Source organism: Thunnus maccoyii, chromosome 18 (assembly GCF_910596095.1).
Source record: "Thunnus maccoyii chromosome 18, fThuMac1.1, whole genome shotgun sequence".
NCBI lineage: Eukaryota > Metazoa > Chordata > Actinopteri > Scombriformes > Scombridae > Thunnus > Thunnus maccoyii.
This window is the reverse complement of record NC_056550.1, coordinates 2442837-2464343: the sequence shown is the minus strand read 5'-3', so window position 1 is coordinate 2464343 and position 21507 is coordinate 2442837. Positions and strand designations below refer to the sequence as shown.

General features: G+C 40.1%; 1 protein-coding gene across 5 annotated transcripts in view; it reads left to right on the top strand.

Moving 5' to 3' along the window:
• nbr1b (NBR1 autophagy cargo receptor b) overlaps positions 1 to 19839 on the top strand; it is a 33895-nt gene extending 14056 nt beyond the window's left edge. For 3 of the 5 annotated variants that reach the window (XM_042393877.1, XM_042393881.1, XM_042393880.1), the window contains 18 exons: positions 777 to 854; positions 978 to 1234; positions 2643 to 2768; positions 4043 to 4249; positions 4483 to 4642; positions 5533 to 5616; positions 5797 to 5982; positions 6113 to 6229; positions 8444 to 8519; positions 8755 to 8865; positions 9940 to 10128; positions 10916 to 11170; positions 13599 to 13809; positions 14034 to 14285; positions 15113 to 15210; positions 15323 to 15401; positions 17129 to 17222; positions 18523 to 19839. In XM_042393877.1, the coding sequence (XP_042249811.1) occupies positions 777 to 854; positions 978 to 1234; positions 2643 to 2768; positions 4043 to 4249; positions 4483 to 4642; positions 5533 to 5616; positions 5797 to 5982; positions 6113 to 6229; positions 8444 to 8519; positions 8755 to 8865; positions 9940 to 10128; positions 10916 to 11170; positions 13599 to 13809; positions 14034 to 14285; positions 15113 to 15210; positions 15323 to 15401; positions 17129 to 17222; positions 18523 to 18696 (2754 nt within the window). In that variant the 3' untranslated portion in view covers positions 18697 to 19839. The remainder of the gene's footprint in view (positions 1 to 776; positions 855 to 977; positions 1235 to 2642; positions 2769 to 4042; positions 4250 to 4482; positions 4643 to 5532; positions 5617 to 5796; positions 5983 to 6112; positions 6230 to 8443; positions 8520 to 8754; positions 8866 to 9939; positions 10129 to 10915; positions 11171 to 13598; positions 13810 to 14033; positions 14286 to 15112; positions 15211 to 15322; positions 15402 to 17128; positions 17223 to 18522) is intronic. The other 2 variants (XM_042393879.1, XM_042393878.1) reach the window with 2 other exon arrangements.
• The last annotated feature ends 1668 nt before the right edge of the window (positions 19840 to 21507 follow it).

Here is a 21507-nt window from a genome sequence, read left to right as displayed (position 1 = left end):
AGCAAAAAGATTGCAGCAAGATGAAGGCCTATTGATTCATATTTTATGCCTGAGCTCACCTCAGCCCAGTCTTCCTGCTTAAAAGCATTGATTTGCGCAGGTTGTCTCTAGGAGAACAGAACTGACAAAGAGAGAAAACCAAAGCCAGTCATACTAACGTAAGAGCATATAAAAGAGAAGACTAGGGTCTGATCATTGGTTGTTTTTCTCTCAGTGTTATAACGTCAACATTTTATGCACAGAGGTCTGTATTTTGTCAGTTTAGTTTCAGTGGTTCTTGGAAAGGACTAGGGGCTTCAATTTTTTAGCTGTGTGTGTTTGAGTCTTCACATAGAATCAGACTGATTAAAAAATGAATGACAAAATACTTACCGGTGGAACCACTCCTGATCATGATAATGCACAAACCCCTGGTCTTCTTTTTCACTTGCTCCATCTTTCCAGAAAAGAAGTCTTACGTTTAGGCCACTAGGACCTTTTAAATGGATGTTGTTTAGCATATATTCTTTTTGTAAATGTGCCTGTTTGTGCACAGGCAGATTGATGTTGAATATGAGCCTGTGTAATAGACTACCAGTTTTCATGAGAATTTTGGAATAATTCAAAAGACGATAATCACACATTATAAACACACTGGCTATATATATACACCAATATCCTTGTGTGTACATCTAGTGGATATAATAGCTGGTGAAATTATATTAAATATATTAATGATATATATTTTAAAGATGTTAATGATATTCTTGATGAATATTCTCTTCTGTTCTAAACAGGTGATCATGAAAGAAGTGAAAGGGACCAAAGAAGAAGACAAGACTCCTCCAGCCTGGTTTACCTCTTACATGGAGAAGGTAAGAACAATCAAAAACACAAGTTTGATTTTCTGGTGGACAAACTGAACAGATGTTTACAAGCCCAAAAACACAGTCAGTGAACACTCTCCTCCTCTCCTCTCTTCCCCTTCATCCCCTCAGTTTAAGGACCAGGTCGTTCGCGAGGCGGTAGAGAAGATCTGCCGGGAATTCTCTGGACAGTGCTGCATCCATAAGCCCTTGGGAGGTGGAGGTGGAGGAGGAGGAGCAGGGGGAGGCAGAGGGGAAACAGTAGGAGGAGCAGAAGCCCAGCAAGTCCCTGAGGTTTCCTCCTCCACCCTGCCTGGAGCACCATCGTCCTCCACTCCTCCCTGCTCATCCTGTCGGGGGCAGACCACTGGAGGAGGCTACCAGTGCAGGTATGTGTTGTTGGCAGCTAACTGGCAGATTTTAAGTCACTTTGGACTAGTGAATTACTGTAGCAACTCAACTGCCATGTCAAGAACAAATACTAGCACAAATTCAGTTCAACACAGTATTTTTTCTCACTCCAACTTTTCCACTTCTTCAATGACTATGAATAAGCTGCCGTCAATGAAACCCAACACTCCCTGCACAAATGTTTCACATTAAAAGCTTAAAAGCTTATATAACCTTTCCCTTTGCTGGTAATTTTTTTATTTTGAAACATCTACAGAAAATGTGGAGTGTCATTGAAAGTAGCTTAACAGTAATCAAAAAAGCGGCAAAGTAGAAGTGACTGGAACTGCTTCAACTAAAACAACACATCCCCACCAACACAGCCCCTTGCACTGTTTTAATGCGGGGCTGTCCAAGGCTGACGCAGACCTCCACCTTCTTGCCTTCAGCAGTCAGCATGTATAAAACACAGTTTTGTGTCGGGTTTTTGTTTGTTTGTTTGTTTTAGGTATTGTAATAATACATTTTTGTGACCATGACAATATTAATATTTAGTAATTATTAGTGTTATTATTATGACATTATCAATAAATATTTTTCGCCCTTTTAGAATAACCTGAATTACATTCTACACACAAAGGCTAATTCTGGTATGTTTTTCCAGACTCATTGGACGTCCTTCAAGAATGTTCTTTGTTTTTCTTTTTCTCTCAGATTTGCTCTTAAAACAACTATAAAACTATTGACAAAAATAGTGTCACTGGCTGTAGTGCAAGAGCCCACTTTAGCGTGGGAGAACTAGTTTTGGATTTGATCTTTGTACAGGTAAGATCAAACCTGATGACGTAAAACCACAAGTTGTTGTTTTTTCCCATTTAGATGGTTACTTTTTATAGCTGGTTTACACAGCTTAATATCTAGTAATACTTGTATGATGTTTTACAGGGTGTCATTGTTCATAGGCCTCTATGTTTTAGTAATGTTTTATTCTGTGAATCTAGAGAATGACAGGAAAAAAGCAAAGAAAGGAACAAAAGAAAGGGCAAACAGTGTTGACTCTACATTCAAATGTTTTCTTTTCCTGGTGTATGAAACTGAAAGATGGTAGTCAGTTTCTGTTTACCTGACCATCTGACTCCAGCCGCTCTGCTTTCTCTTTACATGTCCCGGTTTCATAGAAACATGTTGAATTGCAAAGTAACAGTCATCAGTTTGTCCCAGTGGGCAGTGTTGTGGACTCTGAGGGAGTTTGTGAATGTGCTCTCTTAGTCATGGTGTCCTTTCAGAGGTTGGAATTACCCTCTTTCTCGCTCTTTCTCTCTCCCTTTCATTTTCTGCCTTTTTCTGCCCTCCCTATATGCGTCTTCTTATCCTGTCCCTCTGCTCTCCATCTTTGTCCCTCTACAGTGTGTGTACATCCTGTACTCTGTGTGAGCCCTGCAGTTTCTCTCATGATCCCAGTCACAACCTGGTGAGAGCCAGGACTCCTCTGTCCATCCCGGAGCACGGATCACCTGCCCCAGACCACAGCAGGTAGGACACTGCAATATTAGAATTACTTTGAAATGCTTTTTATATTCTTCATATTTTTAGAGTTTAATATTTTTACTTTAATAATTTTTACTGCCAGTCAGTGCACCACAGAAACACCTATAAGTGACTGAATGGACAGGACGGCATGTTCACATACTAGACCTCAGTTATAACCAGTAACTAGTTATGTTTGGAGATGAAGCTGTCAAATGCTGTCAGACTCCTTTTGAAAGCTTCCTGACACTTATTTCCACAAATATTATAAAATATCTCTGCCCTTTATTTGTGTCTTGCACACAGATGATCAGTTTGATCATTATTGATGAACGGTTTGTCTCTGAGTTTGTAATGGACTCATTTCGGGGGTTCATTTGGGGTTCACTGCTCCATCCAATGGGGACAATAAACAATACGGTGAAAACTGTACACCTGTTGAGTGCTACAAAATAATACTTTATTAAAATGAGCATTAATATTACGTATATCACATTAAACATATAACTTATTTTGTTTTTGATGACACAATTACAATCAAGAATTATGACCAAATTATTAAATCATCTAGATGAAAAATTGGGTGGTCAATAAAATACACCCTTTTGTTTCACCATTGTGTCTATGACCAAATTTTTATCAGTATTTTACTGAGATCACGGACCTTTTAAAATTCATCTTTATCTAGACAACCACACACATTTTCTGTAGTTCACTTTTAATAATAGCTACATTACTTTTGTCATTATCAAAAATGTTAAATTCTAAAGTGGAATTACATTTAATGGTGACTGCTGTGTTACTGTCTAACAATAGCAAACTCCTGGTAAGTCACAATTAAAGCTGAAGATACCAGTTATCATCTAAATTGATCCTGTTGACAGTTCTGTCTCCAATTTAGCTTCTGACCTTACGTTATAATTTCACCGACAGTACAAGCTGCCGCCCAGCTCTGAATGTCCAAAAAGCCTGATTAAGGTTATTAAAATATCATGTCATGTGTTTAAAAGTATAACTGAGGTATTCTGACAATTATAGACTGTCCTGTAACATTAGTGGGTTTGTAGTCCACTACTATGGAGCTACAACATTCATAGCTGGAAAATGACAAGAAGGCAACCAACACTAAATAGTTTATTGACCAACAGACTCAACGCTGTTGGTGTTTTTAAACACCAAACTGATTCATTTTATAGTTTGGTGAACACATAATCTGTATCTGTGTCTCCATGTTGTTACCTTCATCTCTGTTTTTGTACCGTATGGTTGCTCCCTTCCAGGTTTTACAGGCGAGGTGACCGCAGTTTCCGGAAGGCGGAGAAGCAGCGGCTGAAAGCAGAGAAACGCCTGCTGAAAGCTGAGGTCAAAGAGATCAGGAAGCAGCTGAGGATGGAGAGGCGGGGCTTACAGTGGAGCTCCTCCCACCGAGATGGAAGCTCCTCCCCGGTCCTTCTGCAGCCTCGAGCCACCCAGCACAACAGCCCAGAGTAGGTTACTGAAACAAAAAAACAATTAGTCAGGGTGGAGTACACACTAGAGAAAGTCTTATTATGTCTTGAAGAAAGTCAGCTACTTAATGCAGGGAGCTTTTAGTTGCATGTTTCAAATGTAGATTCATTTAAATCTTCTAGGAGATACATCGAATGATCTAAACTGGCCTGTGCATTAGTAAAAACATCTTTAAAATAACTGCAGGAAACTGAGTTTATTTCTTGCCCAGGCGTCCAAAGCGTCCATGTCCCCTGGTGGTTCCAACCATGACGGCTGCATTTCTGGATGAGAACCTTCCTGATGGAACCCGATTACGTCCTGGGACCAAGTTCATCAAGTACTGGAAGATGAGGAACACTGGAACAATCGGCTGGAGTGCTGATACTAAGGTAAAGAACTCTATTGTAGTGCAGTCTGCTCTTTTCTCTCGGGGTCATTAAATATAAAGGGTTTATCCTCTCGGGAGCATGAGTGTGTTTCAGCTTGTAGCCTTCATCAGGGTTAGCCAAGGGCTGAAACGCTCTGATCTAACAATTAAGTGTTGCTAGACTTTTGACATCTTCAGATGCACCTTGGTCGTAGGTGAAGCTGGGCCAGAAATCCCTACTCAGCTATTAGCATTTAACTGAAAGAACCACTACAGCCTGATTGAGCCGCTAGCATTGGTCTAGACTCTTATTCCTGTTTGTTCTCATAATTTAAAGTTATTTTTTATTTAACGGCCAATTAGAGGGTAACAAGCTGTAAACAAAATGTTGACACTCTTGTTGGCTCTGTTTTTGTCTCCACCAGCTCCTGAGAAAAATATTTGTCTCTTTAGCCGCTAAATGCCCACTATGTTCACAGGCTAATTGCTAGCTGTGTCTTTCTTCTGTGTGGTGCTGGGCAGGTAGTGTACAGTGGGTTTATCAGAGCTTTTTCACTGAAAACTGCTGCTGCTGCTGGAAACAACATTGATGAGAGTGGTGCAGTCAATCAAATCAGTAAATTTCTGCACTGGAAAACCAAAGCAGTGAGCTAAAACATGCTAAAATGGTCCAAAGGCACCAGCAGAGTCAGTGATATTTCTCTGTTTGTCACTATGAGCAACACCTTTCACATTACACAAAGTCATTTGATCCTTTATTCATATAAAAATATTGATTTGTACATCTCTAATTAATTAAAGTTAATTCCGCTGCCTGATACTTGTACTGTAAGAGTAAATACAGTAAACACTTGTTAAATAAAGCACAACTGATAAGTGAGCATCATATTTTGCCTTGTTTGCTTCCTGCAGCTGAAGTTCATGTGGGGAAACCTGGCAGTGGGATCTGGGGACCGTTGGAGAGAGGTATCTGTTCCCTTTCTCCAGCCTGGACAGGTGAGATGTCAACATGAGAGAAGTTTTCATTTTCACTACGATCAGCACATTACTACTCTGACATTTGCATTGTATTATACTGTATATTACTGCTGTCTTGTTATGTTGATGATCCTCAAAATGAACAGCAGCATGTACCAGTGTAGCTGACAGTAACAGCATCTCTTTTTGTGTGTCCAGGTTGGCATAGTGAGCGTGGCACTATGTGCTCCTGCTGTGGAGGGCTCCTACACCTCTCACTGGCGTCTGGCCCATGCTGGGGAGCAGTTTGGACCCAGGGTCTGGTGCAGCATCGTGGTTGACCCTCTGGCCCCGGCACCTATGATGGTTGATGGGATACTGGTGTCCCCCTGTGTTACACCGCAGGTAGAAGGAATACGTTGATAAATGAAGTGTCAAAAAAAACAAAACTACACATAGACACATAAATACACACGCACATAGAGGCATACTGTTGATATGGTTTTGTGTCAAACTGAAATGACTTTGTTTGCAGGGTAAGAACCCAGTGGCGAAGGATGGAAAAGCCTGTGCAGCTTCTAGGGAGCAACCTCTCATGTCAGTGGACCAAGAAGAGTACTACATCCCCTCTGTTGATCTGCTCACTGCACAGGTAACAATCTGCAATAATTAGCCTGCTGTATACTTTGCACTAACGCTGTAGATAACCAGTATGTCTAGGGATGCACTGATCCAATTTTTATCTCCCTCTACATCATTTCTGATACCTGAACTGTGCTCTTTTTTTCCAAAATGTTAAATCTGTCAATCTTTGTGTTGGAACTGATTAATAGCCAGCGTGAGGCTGTAGATTACCTTTTAACTACAAGTGGAATTGTTCTTATACCAACAAGTTTTTTAGGCTTAAATTTTATTTATTGTTCACCACAATAGTAATAATGACAATAATAATAATAATAATAATAATAATAATAATAATAAACTTTATTCATACAACACTTTTAAAACAAAGTCACAAACTGCTAAACAGCTAGCTTAACATTAGCCGCAGGGACTGCATTAAGTCCCACGTTTTATTCCTAAGCTTATGACAAACTGCCAAAAATGCTGCTGAGATGCAGGAGCGAAACAACAAGCATTTGAAACAGCTGTTCCATATTTTGAAACATCGATAAAATTCAGTAAATAGTGAAGCTGCCCATTTCATTACTTTATATTCACATAATAAATATACAAATGTCAATTAGATGGTAATCTGCAGGAGAAATAAAGAAAAAGAAAAAAATCAGTTATAATAATCATCCGCTTATAGTGATCAATTTGACCCGGACGGACGTGATCACCATAAGCGGTTTCCACTGTATTCATCTACATCTTTTCACCAATCCACTTCAACTGTGCCTGGCTCTTTCTGTTTTCCCCAACCACAATGAACTGCTAAACATAGCTCCTTATTAAGGTTTATTTTTTAGCTCCAGTTGCTAAAATTTGTTACGTTAGTCCTTGTTTCCTGAGCTGTTCTTCTTTATCAAACATGTAATAAAATGTATTCTGTCTATCTTAAGTTTTTAAACAACCTGCCAAAAAAGTGCTGAATATATGCGGGCTATATCATAGACTGTATATAAAGATAGCCCTTTCACACTCTGGAAATACGCCCCGCTACCTTAGACCGAAACTAATGCTAGTTTTACATCGACCGGTGCACACTTAAGCTAACGTTAGCTACTTCAGCTAAATTGTGCTTACAGGCCAGGTATCGTGATCATAAAACTTCTTCAAATCTTATTCACAGAATAATAATTTCCAAAATGACCACCAGCACCCTTATTAGAGGGCCCGTTAGAGGGACTCGTTAAAAATGAATGAATTAGCATTTCTAGAGAGAAATTGATCCGTTGGAGCATCAAGCGACGATCAGTGGCATTGCACTTTGAGGTACATTCTGCATTGGCTTCAACCTCAAGTCGTGGCTGCCACTTGGGCTATATCTTTTGTTTTTTGGTCGAAAGAATGTAATTGAGTAAATCTTTGGTAATGTTAGCTAACTTTCACAGTAGAGGTGTACCACTGCCACATTGAAATGCATTTATTGTGAAGCACATGCAGAGAGGAACAGAAGACTGTATTTGAAGGCAAAGTGGAGAAAAAAATTGAAACCTGTGTCCCATATCTTGTTACATGCCAAATACATGTCAAAAAATCATTTTGGAGGACTTTTACATCAAAATCACTGAATGATAATCATAGTAGAAGGTGGGTGTTTGGATGTCAGTTGCCAAAAACCTGTTTACGTTTTCAAAGAATGTGTTTGAGGTTATTCATCCATTTCTCCCTCGTCCTCCTTCTTATCTAACAATGTGGATGATGAAGGTGTATCACTCCGTAACTATACCTCACCTTCATATTCCATATCACCTGGGAATATGTCACGTGACTGAAGCTAAAGACGGTGATCGGTGATAACCACTCCACTTAATATGCTCAGTATTGGATCAATGCATCCCTAAATGAATCTGTTTCTTATTGTGTATGATTAATTGATTAATCATATAGTCAATAAAATGTCAATATTTGTGAAATTCACAATTTCCCAGAGCCTAAGGTGACATCCCCAAACTGTTTGTTTTGTCTGACGAACATTCTAATACCAGAATATATTCAGTTTACAATGAAATAAAACAGAGAAAAGTAGTAAATCATCATGATGGAGAGGCTGGAAACAGACTGAAGGCAGTATCTGTTCCCTTAGTACCACAGAACTCACAGTCCTACAGTATTTACAACAGAGGCTACAGATCCAAACCTGCAACACTATAAAACACGTATGTACCACATTTGCTTTTCTCTGTTGTTTATCTGTCAGGATCTTCTGTCTTTCGAGTTGTTGGACATCAACATTGTCCAAGAGTTGGAGAGCGTCCCAAATAACACCCCTGCTGGTAAGAAGAGCTGTAGTTGGTTTCTAGTTGTTAGGTGGTTGGTTCAGGAACATAGTTAGATTCAAATCAAAGGCTGATACTGCTAGTTTTGTATCAACAATGCAGATCTCTGATGTTTTAGCAGTGAAAAAAAAGACCTCTGACACTACAGTGCTAGACAGACCTGTTGCTCTCTGCAGGGACCTGACTGATCAACAGTACATGTCCTGTCTCTGTCTGTCTTTTCTCCACCCAGACATGACTCCCTGTATGTCCCCTCTGCCTCAAGAGGGACACCTGCAGGACAAGAGTAGTCCCTCTTTGGGTCTGATCCAGGAGGAGACAGAAGTCATCAATAGCATCATGGGTAACTAGAGTTTCCTTTCCTTTATACTCTTTTAAGGTTCTTGATGGACCTGAAAAGAGTATACTCAGATATTCTGTCAAACTGTAGCTCCACATGGCGTCAACATGTCCTTTTAATAGACGCTACTGGTCTTTAAAACCTAATAGCCATCGCTACATGTAACAAGCTAACCAGTTAGCTCACTCATGTTGCCCCAGCAGATGGTCATTAACACTTACGTCTGTAACACGCAGCAGATGCACTAGTCTGGGAAATGCTTCCGGAGAGAGAAGGAATGGATGTCATGTGACATGGAAGTGCCATAGACTGTAGGGCTGAGGCAGAGTCTGTCTGTGCCTCAAGTGGATCATTCAGCTCAGTGTGAGAACCGACTATGCATGTGCAAATCTACAAAAACATTGGCCTTAGTGCAGACAAAGGCACAGATAGCCTCTGCCTCAGCATTCAGGAACGGTAGATTTTAGGACCAAGCTGTGGCAAAAGGAGCATACTATACTTTTAAAACAAATATTCCTCTATTCTTCTATTCTAGTTTTACTAGAGTATGTGAAATCCTGAGAACATAAGTACATAAATGCAGGTTAATGACAACAGCTGTGCTATGTGATCAGATATACTGATATTTAAAATGAGTGATCACAGGAGGCAAAATGGAGCCTTCTTAATGCCACTGAGCCCTCTGACCCTCACTAAGCAGGTCTAACATCATTTTGCAAAAACTTTGTTTTTGGGTGTGAAAAACTCTGGCCTAGTGAGGACAGAGGGCCAAAAGAACAGCGAGGAGTAGTGCAGTAATCAAACTGTAAATATAGTCACATCCGTTGGTATATCTAAATGAGCAACAAATGTGTATTTATGCATGTAAAACACAAAAAAGTCAGCAAAACACGTCTAAACTATTTTAGAAATGTGTCTGCTGAAGATCAGAATCTGATCCTTTGGACACTGGAACTATGATGGACTTGCAGCCCAGCCAAAATGCGACACAGTCTGATTCTGTGGACATTTAGCTTGACAGTTAAGTAGGATCTGCTCTGTATGTTCCACATTGGTCTTTTTGTTACTGGTCCTCAGATGTCCCACATGGTGCAGGATCTGGAGCTGAAGGTGGCGGAGTCCCGGCTCAGGAGGAAGGAGAGGATGACATCAGCGGGACTCAATTTGTTTGTGAGACTGTGATTCGCTCACTGACACTGGAGGAGGCCCCTGACCACACCCCTCTGAGAGGGTCCCGCCCAGGGACAGGTAAAGGTCAGTCTGCAGGTCAGAAGCTGTCCTTTTAAGCGGATTACTGATACTAGACTGTTGGTTTTTACGTTGACCTCAAATTCCATTCCAGACATTACATATTACCAGAATTAGATTTTTAAGAGACAGTAACACTCATAGCATAGTAAAATAAAAGCATTGTGAGTATGTAAAGTAATAATTCTTCCAAAAAATTACAAGGAAAGGTTCACAGTTTTTCAAGTGTGTTTTAAAACAACAGTCAGTGTGAGCAGGAGGAATGATTACAGCAAGAAAAACCTGTTTTAATGTTTATTTGGGCTCCTGACTGTTGTTGTTTTCAAGAAAGACTTGAAAAATTGTGAACCCGTCCTTTAAAAGCCTCTAAGAAGGACTCCTACCATCTGATGAATTTGTATTTTCAACATTCTTCACATAATAAGTTTTTATGAGTGACTGTGTCAATCTAATAGCTCTCCAGCACTTGTGATGCATGTTATACTATTCCTGGATCAGGACTGGTAAAAACTAGACAATAGCTCTTGAAATGTGTCCTTTATTTTGCCTGTTTTTTTATTAAATAATGAAATATTCTCCTGATGGGTGTGAATGTTCCACACCAGTGTTGACACAATCAGTAGATATAGGCCTACCTTGTGTGTAAACAAAAATGTTAGAACTCTACTTTGGCATCTATTCTTGATTTGTATGTTCAGCTCTAGCAATAGTTCAGAGTGGATATTTCTTTTCCTTTTGCATCTGATTAAAAGAAAAGAAAAGTTATTCAACAGTCCCTAACAGTTGACATCCTGCTTGCTCTCAGTGGTGCGTCCGGCTGCTCAGGGTGGCTCCTGTGTGAAGAGCAAAGCGGAGGAGAGCCCAGACAGCAGCCCTGGCAGCTCCAAAAACCCCCTGAAACCACCGGCTACGCTCAAGGCTTCCCTTCCATCCCCACTGAAAGCCTCCCTGCCTGCTCCCCTGTCTGTAGCCCCAACCCCGGGGCCTGGCCCCAGCTCAGCACCAACCCCACTCCACGCTCCGCCCAGAGCCTCCACACTGCAGGAGCACACAGCCACAGGTGACAGCAGAAAACACCAGAGTGGTTTTGTGGTTGAGCTGACATTAGATTTGACCTCAGATCATAGCAGCATTTAAAGTTGCAGAAAACATGTGTACAAGTAATAGGGAAATTTCACAGCCATGAACTATACTGGCCCGAGATGAGCCCCTGACTGAAAATACAACAAAGTTCAACCCAATGAGAAACCAAATAGAAATGCGTTGAATATCAATAACCTGTGTCTCAGTACACAGATTCACTCAACAAGCCCAAAAATGACAAAACAAGCTCCAACAGAAGTAAAACGTGCAGGTAACACATACAAATGGGTGACAAATTAAAGGAAAAACTGGTACAGGCCTGAATGCTTGACTCCTATAGTGAGGGGATCTGGTGGCTATGTTATGCTGTGGAGGGCATTTTGCTGGCATGGTTTGGGTTTTTAGTCACTGCAAGTCAATACAAAGTTGTTCTGAGTCATCACCTTTATCCTATGATGAAACATTTCTATCCTGAAGGGAGTGGTCTCTTCCAGGATGACAATGCCCCAATTCAAACCAAAGGGCACGATGGTGACATGTTGATAGTGGTGGAGAGCGCTGTCTAACACGTCAGTCCAAAACCTCCCATAAGTGTTCAATTGGGTTGAGATGTGGTGACTGTGAAGGCCATAGCATATGATTCACATCATTTTCATACTCATCAAACCATTCAGTGACCCCTCGTGCCCTTTCAGCACTTCCGCATTGGCTTCATTTTTCAGCCCCAGAGGTTGCCATTTGCTAAAAACCCACTGTACTCTACTTGCTCAGCACCAAACGGCACACAGACACAGTTAGCATTTAGCAGCTAAAGAGACTTCCCTCAGGAGTTGGTAGAGAGCAAAAACAGAGCTAAAAGAGACTGAATATTGGACTTACATTCACCAGGTGGACAGAAACGAGACTCCAAATGAATGATAATGTTGCTCCGCAACTGCTGGATGTGGAAATAAGCCACTGTTTGCTAACAAGTTCAACACATATCATCAACTTAAACACTGATGATATGCCAGTGTTGTGTTGACATGTTGTCTCTGCTGGTTTAAAAGTAATAAACACAAATGATTTAAGAAGCATACATTATATCTGTAAATTTACTATACTTTTATGATACATACTCATACCAAAAATTCTAATTACATTAAATTTGCTGAAGAGTGCATAATGACACAAAGACAAAGTTTAGGACTTTGCACTTCATAGTTATGACATAAGACTTACTCATTCATACACAAAGACACTTTGATTTCACATACCTGATTAACAAAACATTATTCACACACAATTTGCTGTAAAATTGAAGTGAGATTTTCCATCACTGTTGTATTAATGGCAGTTGACATATTAGCTTTTAGATATTTGACAATAATGACAACAAAATCAATAGAATGGGACAAAAATATATTGACTAAAGATAAGGAAAAGGACTTTGTATTTGGCCAACTCATCTCGTGCATCAATATAAATAGCCCTGTTGATTCTGGCTGAAAGTGATAAACCTCAAACTTCTCAAAGAAAGCTTGACAATCACGTGTCTTTTCAACATGTGTTTGCCCTCTGTAAATAACCTTAATGTGGTCCTGTTTGGGCTCTAGTTAATTATGTTTGTCCATCTTTAGTACATTTAGATTACCTTAGTCCATCTTCTGTAATAGTTGAGATATCTGACAACAACAATGGATATTGTAGTAATTTAAAAGATGCATGTAAGGTCACATCAACAATGAAAAAGCATGTTATTTTTCACTTTTTTAGTTTTCTGTTTCCCTCAGTGGCCTCTTGATTGGATTAATATTTTTCCTGACTTGAAAGAAATAGTGAAGTTTTTTGGGAGATACACTTATTTGCCTCCTGTCCAAGAGTGAGATGTTCTGTTTGTGTCTGTGTTCAGTACAGAGCAGGAGTCAGGACGTATTAGCTTAGCTTAGCATAAAGACAGGAAGCAGGGGGAACAGCTAGTATGGATCTGTCAAAAGGTCAAAAATACACTTAGCAATGCCTCTCAAGCCCATTAATTAATACATTATTTGTTGTTTCTTTACACAAACAGAAAATGTAAAAATGTAAAAGTTTGTGGTTTTAGGGAAGTTATATGCTGGAACTTGTATATGTTGTTGAACAACAGCTGCAGGAGATGCTGCACTGTAGTGCTGGGCAGATGAATAAACTCCAAACTGTTCCAGCACATAACTCCCCCAAAAACCACAAACTGTGAGTTTTACATTTGTTTTTGTCTGGATAAACCAACGAGATACAAAGAGCTAATTACTGACCTCGGCTGGGCTAACCACATCCTGACCCCAGCCTACAAAATTTTGCAGCCCTGACGCTAACAATGCAGTGGACTTTGAAAATATTCCCCGTATCCTCAGTGAAACATATCCGTTTTCTTGATCCCAACACAGGTGAAGGTGAGGAGCCCCACATGGAGAACATCTGTGTGGAGTCCACGGCGAAGGAGAGCGAGAAGGAGCTAGAGGAGGTGAAGGAGAAAGAGCGAGAGGAAAAGAGAGAAGGGGCGAGGAGTCGCTCCTCCTCCACCTCCTCAGAGGATTACATCATCATCCTTCCTGACTGCTTTGACACCAGTCGGCCCCTGGGGGAGTCCATGTACAGGTGCAAGACTCGTGGGCTTGGCAGTAACAGCGGCTGTCACTGTCCAGTTACAGTTTGTGTCATCATGGAAGTCTGTGCCTGCAAAAATTGGCTACATATACATATACTTTCTTATATTTAGATTTAGAGTTATGTCAAAACTTAAGTAAAGACTTCCTCCATGAACACTGGAAGGTGTATGTTGTTAGCCTCACATTAATTCCCCTTTCCTTGTCTCTTTGCAGCTCTGCTCTGTCCCAGCCTGGTGACATCCCTGCCAAGACCCCCACAGACCCAGAAAACCCATCTTCTGAGCATCTGGGCAGTACCACCTCAGATGGGGAGTTGGGCAAGGCGGATGAACCCGGTGCAGGTCCAGGGACGGGGGTGTCAGGAACCAGCAGCGCCAACGACATGCTTTGTACGTCTCAGACACTGGACGATGAGCCGCTGACACCTGAGGTGGTGGCACCGCCTAAAGCCATTGTCACACCAAGGTCAGTATGAACGGTGCAATACAAACACAGCAGCATAAACAATCTAATATCAGACACATGCATTTATGTCTAATTATCCCAGTTTTATTAAATAGTCAGTAAATTGTATCATATGTTCCAGTTTTACTTTGCTTTGACAACTGAGATATGTGCTGTTTTCATTCCTTGATTATTTCCAGTTGCACTGAAGTGTTTTTTTAATCGTTGTTAAGCTACTGTCAGTGAAATCTAACATTTCCTGCTCAGAGGTGTCACATTAAAAGCCTTCCAGTTGCTCAAATAACATAATCTCTCCCAATTCTGGTAGGCTTTTAATGTGAAATACAAAGGTTTAATTGACAGAGACGGAGAAAGGGGGAAAAAAAGTAAAAGCAATTGTAAATAGTGGAATTAAAACTGTGGAACTGATGCTGTTGCACTGACAGAATTACGATGTGGAAATGCATATTATGCTGAATTTGCCATGTGAACTGACAACTATTATGTCATTTCAGACCCTATCTTAAAGTAGTAGTAATAGTAGTATTAATTGATTATTTTGAACAGTTGAGGGCAACACAGTAAGCTGGAAAACACAAAGCAGAATACAGTGTGTTTATCAGAGCTTTTTCACTGAAAACAGCTGACGATCGTTGATGACAGCGGTTAGACTCAATCAGAACAGGAAGGTTGTGGGTTGTAAAAACCAAAACAATGCGATGAAAGATGCAGCTTAGAGCTGTGGGGAATTGTAATTCACAGTAGACTATTGGTTTTTTTTAGGGGTCTAGTGTTTGTTGTACTGGTTGTAAAAACTTGAAAAATGTCTTGCTCTTGATGTGGTACAGTCCAGAGAGCAGTGGAGAAACAGATGTCGACGCTGCTGCTGCTGCTGCTGCTGCAGGTGGAGAAGCAGAGGACTCTGAACTGTACCAAACTGAGGGTGGTAAGCACATTGCTGTATCCCTACCATTTAGGAAAGAACAAGACTACAGCCACATTTGCAGCTCTGTAATCTTCATGCTGATAAGGCCATACGGTGTGTTGTTCTCTCACAGCCTCTGGTCCTGAAGAAACCCAGACTGATGCTACTGAAGCTACTGAAGACACAGAGGAAGACAACCCTGAGGACCCCAGGTCTCACACACACTCAAACTTAAAGGATAGGTTCACAATTTTTCAAGTGTGTCTTAAAAAAAGTCAGGTGTCCATATGAACAGTGAAAGAGGTTTTACTCGCTGTAATCATTCTTCCTGTTCATACTGGATATTAAAAGATCCCCTTCAACTGTGCTTTCAATGTAAGTGATGGAGGCCAAAATCCACAGTGTGTCCACACAGTCATTTTGTGCAAAAACACATTTAAAAGTTGATGTGAAGCTTAAATGAGGCTTCAGCAGTCTGAGTTAGTCATATCAAGTAGATATCTGACACATTTACAGTCTTTTTAGCAGCAAATTCCCTCTTTGTGTTTCCTCAGACAGTGTTTCCCTGTTGAGCTGTGGTGGAAGTATAGTAACAAAAAGACTGTAACGTTGAAAGATATCTACTTGATTTGACTCATTTTGACGCTGAAGCTTCATATTAGCTTCAGATAAACTTTTAAATATATTTTTTCACAGAAGGAGGACTGTATTTTGTCCCCCATCACTTCTATTGTGCATGTAGCCACCGTAACATTATCCACTGGTTTGTGGACTCCTAGTTTGAAACCTCGAGTTTGGCATTTTGACCGTTGCCATCTTGGATTTTTGGAGCCAGAAGTGATGAGAAGTGACCATATTTAGACGAGAGTGTGGAGCTGACCCTAACAGTAGCTGGTAGCTTGGTTATCATGGTGCATTTACAGTCTATGGTTAACTGTGATAATGCTAATGCTAATTTTCACTAGTGAAAAATAGGCTTTAAGCCATTAAAACAAAACGTTCTTACTGGAAAAACTGAATATCTGACTCCTTAGACGGTCTTTTAGTACAACCAAACACTGAACAAGACTTTTTAGTAGACCAAAATGTTAACAATTAACTTTCATGAGCTGAAAACACAATGAAATAGCAACAGCTATGCCTATACTCTGTGAATCTGAGGTTATGCCATGGTTATGTTACCTAACCAACATTGTCACAGCTGTAGCGACTTGTCAATCACAACGTAGCCACGCCCTAAAGCATACCTTACTTTATCATCAAATTTAAATTAAATGGGACCATAACTTACAAAATGAACATCATACTGTATTGAAGAAGACTTGAAACTAGCAATTGAGGCCATAAACTCATTACGATTCACTTCTCAGACCTCCTCAGACTACCTGCTTGGTGTCACACAACTAATACGCTATGATAGCTTCCTCTGTTTTGGACTCTCCACTGTTCTCGCCGTCAAGATGGCTTGCTATTGTCGACAATTCTAATTAGCACGTCAAAGTTCACCAAACTGGACGCAAAAAAATTGTGCAGAATTACCTTGCCCCTGTGAGAGAAAATTCCATTGGAATGACTTGATTTTCCAGAATTTCAAAGTTTTAAATTTGCTGTGAGCAGACCTGAACACGATATAAAAGGAAACTAACTTCTGTATGAAAATGTTGATTCTGTAAATGTGTTATTCATCCAAGCGCTGACCATATGATCTTGACTGGAGCGAAGACTTGTGAGGTATAGACAGTGCAGCATTTCTGGGAGCCTTTGATTGAGTGAAAAACTTTAAACCCGAGGAGCAAAGTTTGTCTGTGTCATTCAGCTTTAGAAAAAAAAATGTAATACATCATTATTTCCATGGAAATGCTGAGATTGAGATGTAGCCAAGGCTTTCACATATTAGATGCCCCATTTTGGACGTAAGCTCTTTATTGTCTCTCCTTAGGCATCCAGGCATCACCAGCGGTCTGGTGAAGGGAGCTCTGTCAGTAGCTGCTTCTGCCTACAAAGCCCTGTTTACTGGACAAGGCCCCACACAGGTCAGCAAACTGTCATACCATATATTACAAATCTATGTAGTAAAGACACTGTCACTGTTCACTGTCCTCTTAAAGTACTAAAACTGATGTGTTTTGCCACATCGTCTTCACCAGTATTTGTAAAACAGTTAATTTGAATTCTTACTCAGTACCAGCCTGGAATACCTGGATTTGACTTTGATCACAAGTCTTAAAATGTGAAAGTTGCCGTGTAGGCTGTTAGGGTTAGGGTTAGGGTTAGGGTTGCCCTGCAGTGTGACTGGGCGGTGAACATGAATAATACAGTATTTTATCAGATTCCTCAGTAAGGTGTAATGATGAAGCAAATCACTCAATCAATACATTAAGCTAGCCATGCTAGCAGCACTGTAAGGCTGTGCTTAGACACAGCAGTACTTGAGCTAAGTGCTAATGTCAACGTGATCGCATGCTGAGGTTTATCAGGTAATATATTTACAATGTTCTCCAATTTAATTTAGCTTGTAAGCATGCTAGCATTTCATAATTAGCTAATTAGTACTAAACACAAAGTGTAGCTGAAGCTGACAGGAATGTCATTAGTTTTGCAGGTTCAGGTGATCCGTGTGCAGCCAGAGTAATTTCACTAAAATATTCAGTAATGCTTTATTTTACAAGACCATTATTTCCAAATAAATTCTTGAAAGTTCATGGGAATTAACTGTAATTTGGTAATTACATGGAAAAAAAGTAGAGTTTATAAGCCGGGGTTGTTTTCCAGAGAAATTCCTTGAAAGAACTGCTAAATTAAATTAAATCTAAGTAAATAAATAATAATCATTCATTTATCATTGGAAACTTTGTACTGCATATATGTTGAACTGCATGCTTGTCTGTCCAAAAATGTTACTTTTTTGGATGTTAAACTGACCTGCTGTGCACTGACTAAAGTGGTCTAGTTTACAGTAGCTTAGCATTAAATTGGAATTTAGTAATCGGAAGTGTACAAAATGAACTTTTATCCATTTATTACACTTTTGCTTTTGTATTTTTGATTTAGGAGAATGTAAAAAAACATCTTCCAAACTCTTTTTATACAGCTTTATCTCTTATACTATAGTCTCATGTATAACCCCTCAACATGTAGAGAAATACAAAGTTTTAGGGGCCTGCCATGCTGTGTAGTTACAGTTGCTAAGCTATGATTGGACAGTCGCTTTTCAGGTAAGGGGTTTAGCAAATGGTCAGTTGTTGACATGGCCAGTTGATGTATTGCTGGGACATGGGTGTCATGTAATTTGTATCAGGCATCATGGACTGATCAGGTCTTGTTGTTGTGCAGCCACCAGTGGACGCGTCCACCCAGGACACCATGATGGCTGTGCTGGTAGAGATGGGTTTTGGGGACCGTCCGCTCAACCAGCGGCTGCTAAAGAAACACAACTACAACCTGCTGGACGTGGTCAACGAGCTCGTTCAGATGACCGACAATGATTGGTATTCCACACGCTACTGACGAGAGAGAGGAAGTGGAGAAAGAAAAACAAAAAGAAGAGAGAAGGAGATGAAATGAAAAATTGATGGATGAAGAGAGAAGAGGAGGCAAGACTGGAAGAGAGCATTTTATTTCTGCTCATCTACCTTTTTAACCTTCCTCCTTCTGCCCATCTATGCTCTGATTGGTCCAATTGGATGGAGATCAATCTACTCTATGACCATATAAGGAGACATTCCAGCAAACTCTTTGGGATATTGTACTAGACCATTAAGTACCCACTGTCTGTAGTATTACATTCAGCATAGGCCTTGATAGTGGCAGGTCGGGTGCTTTGCAAAGGAATTTAAGAGAGATGAAGAATGTGACTCTCAAAGGAGCTATGTGTAGTATTTCCCAAAAGACCGCATATCCCATGAGCCCCACTGTAGCCTGCAAGCGGATGTTGCTCTATTTATTTTGAAAAGCAACAAGTGAATAGAACTGTTGCACCTCTGTGCTTTAAAGCAGCCATGGTGAATATACAAACATTAAAATAAAACTAACAGTAATTTGTTAGTGTTGAAATGCTACACATAGCACCTTCCTGCTTTGCCCTTTTACCTGGGACAGTGATGAAATAGAAAGCATCCACATCTGCACTGAGAACAGTTGTGAGGAGATCCACATCACAAGTCACTTTTGTACCTAACCATTTTAGTCAGAGCATGTGTACACATGCAAGTCAGTCACAGATTGAAAATCCTCATTTAAGAGTTTACTTTTGCCATACACCAAACAGCTCAGAGCGCTGATATACTTGCTTTTAACAAAATATTTGTGTGGGCACGATGGCTGCCCCACATATCCTGCATTTTTCCCGAGTGCTGTTTGTGATGTCCTCGAACAAATGACAGCGGCAATGATGGAATGTTTTCATGAGAGATTTATAAAGCTTGTTGCCATTGCTGCTTTTTCTGCCATTATCTCATATATCTTAATAACTGTCTCAAATGTTGCCATGTTAAGTTATTACAATGTGCAACATCAGAGGTTCTCAAGGAATATTATCCAAATGTGCCAGATATGATTTGGCACATATCAGTGTATCAGCTGCAACTAACAATTATTGTCATTACCGATTAAACTGTCGATTATTTTCTTGATTAATTGATTCGTTGTTGCGTCTAAAAAAATATCAGAAAATGGTGAAAAATGTTGATCACTGTTTCCCAAAGCCCAAGATGACGTCCTCAAATGTCTTGTTTTGTCCCAAACAACAGTCCACAACCCAAAGATATTCAGTTTACTGTCACAGAGGACTAAACAAACCAGAAAATATTTACCTTTAAGAAGCTGGAATCAGAGAATTCGGACTTTCTTTCTTAAAAAATAATTCAAGACGATTAATCAATTATGAAAATAGTTGGTGATTTATTTAATAGTTGGCAACTAATCAATTAATCAACTAATCGTTGCAGCTCCCAGTCACACTGGAAAGCAGCACAGCAAAGTTTGTCTGTGTGTCCTCATGAAAAATTCGGTGATAGTTACTTATTGGTGATGCAGTGACTTCTTACTGAGATAGTTCGTAAACTACTGTAGCTGGCAAGCTAATGGCTAACACGCTTGCCAGCAGAGAGCAGGCTTGGGCTAGTCAGTCACAATCATGATCACAATAGCTCTCTGTCTCTTTCCAAGGTTTTGGACAACCATTTTACCCTGACAGAGCAGGGTTATAAAAAAAGTGGATTGTGACACACAGCCAATAGGCTACAATAGTTCCCTCCATTTTAGTCTCACAGATACATTTCATCCAATTATTACCCACCCTTACTCAATCAAAGTTAGTAAAGCAAGTATATGAACAATGCAGCTTACATCAGATGCACTTGCCTACACATTCATGTTGGTAAAAGCAAGTATATCGTGGACCTTAGAGCTCAGTACAAAGTGATTGTGCCTGTGTTTAGGTTCAAGTATCTTTGACTTTGGCTGCAGGTTTGATTAGTTTTGTTTGTTTGTTTGTTTGTTTGTAACTTATGTCCATATCACTGGAGCATATTTAAAAGGATTCCACACACCTTTTGCTGTACTGTATGCATAAACTGCTGTAGATGAGTAGATGACTGCTGAAAGCAGAAAAACATTCCCCTGTGTCACTTTGGACTTGGAGATAGCATTTGCACATAAAAGCTTACAAGACACAGGGACCATTCATCCAACGTATAATCTAACTTTTTCCCAATATTGACTTTCCCCTCTGTCACACGTTTTTGTCTTGAGGTTCAAGCATCTTTCCTAAACCTGTTTGTTGTGTTGAAGATGTTAGCTGGCCTCTCACAATAAGGATCTTGTGTGTTCTCTGAACCTCCTGGTTAGATTAAAGGTCTCAGTATGCTTCAAATGAACTAGTTCATAAAAGGTGTCAGACACTGTTAGATGATCCAACAAACACTTTGTCTGAAATGTACTGAGGCCTGATGTTTCAAGTTAAGGCTTTCCATTCCAACGTCGTGTTCAGTTTCCTTCTCTTCTTTTTACATCACACCTGACACAGATCTTTACAAATCAACCTGAGATACAAAGGCTGCTTCAAGTGACTAGTTGAGTTAGATGAGCTACGTTCAATTACTTTAAAGCAATAATTTGACGTTTCGGGAAACACTCTTGTTGCTTTCTTGCTGAGATTTAGAATAGAAGATTGATGCCACTCCCACTGGCTTGGAGAGTATCAATCTTCTCATCTAAATCTTGGCAAGAGGCAAATAAATGTGTATTCCTCCTTAATGTTGAACAATTGCTTTAGCCAGCATACAGGATTCAGATGTGTCCTCATGACTTGCATCCCTT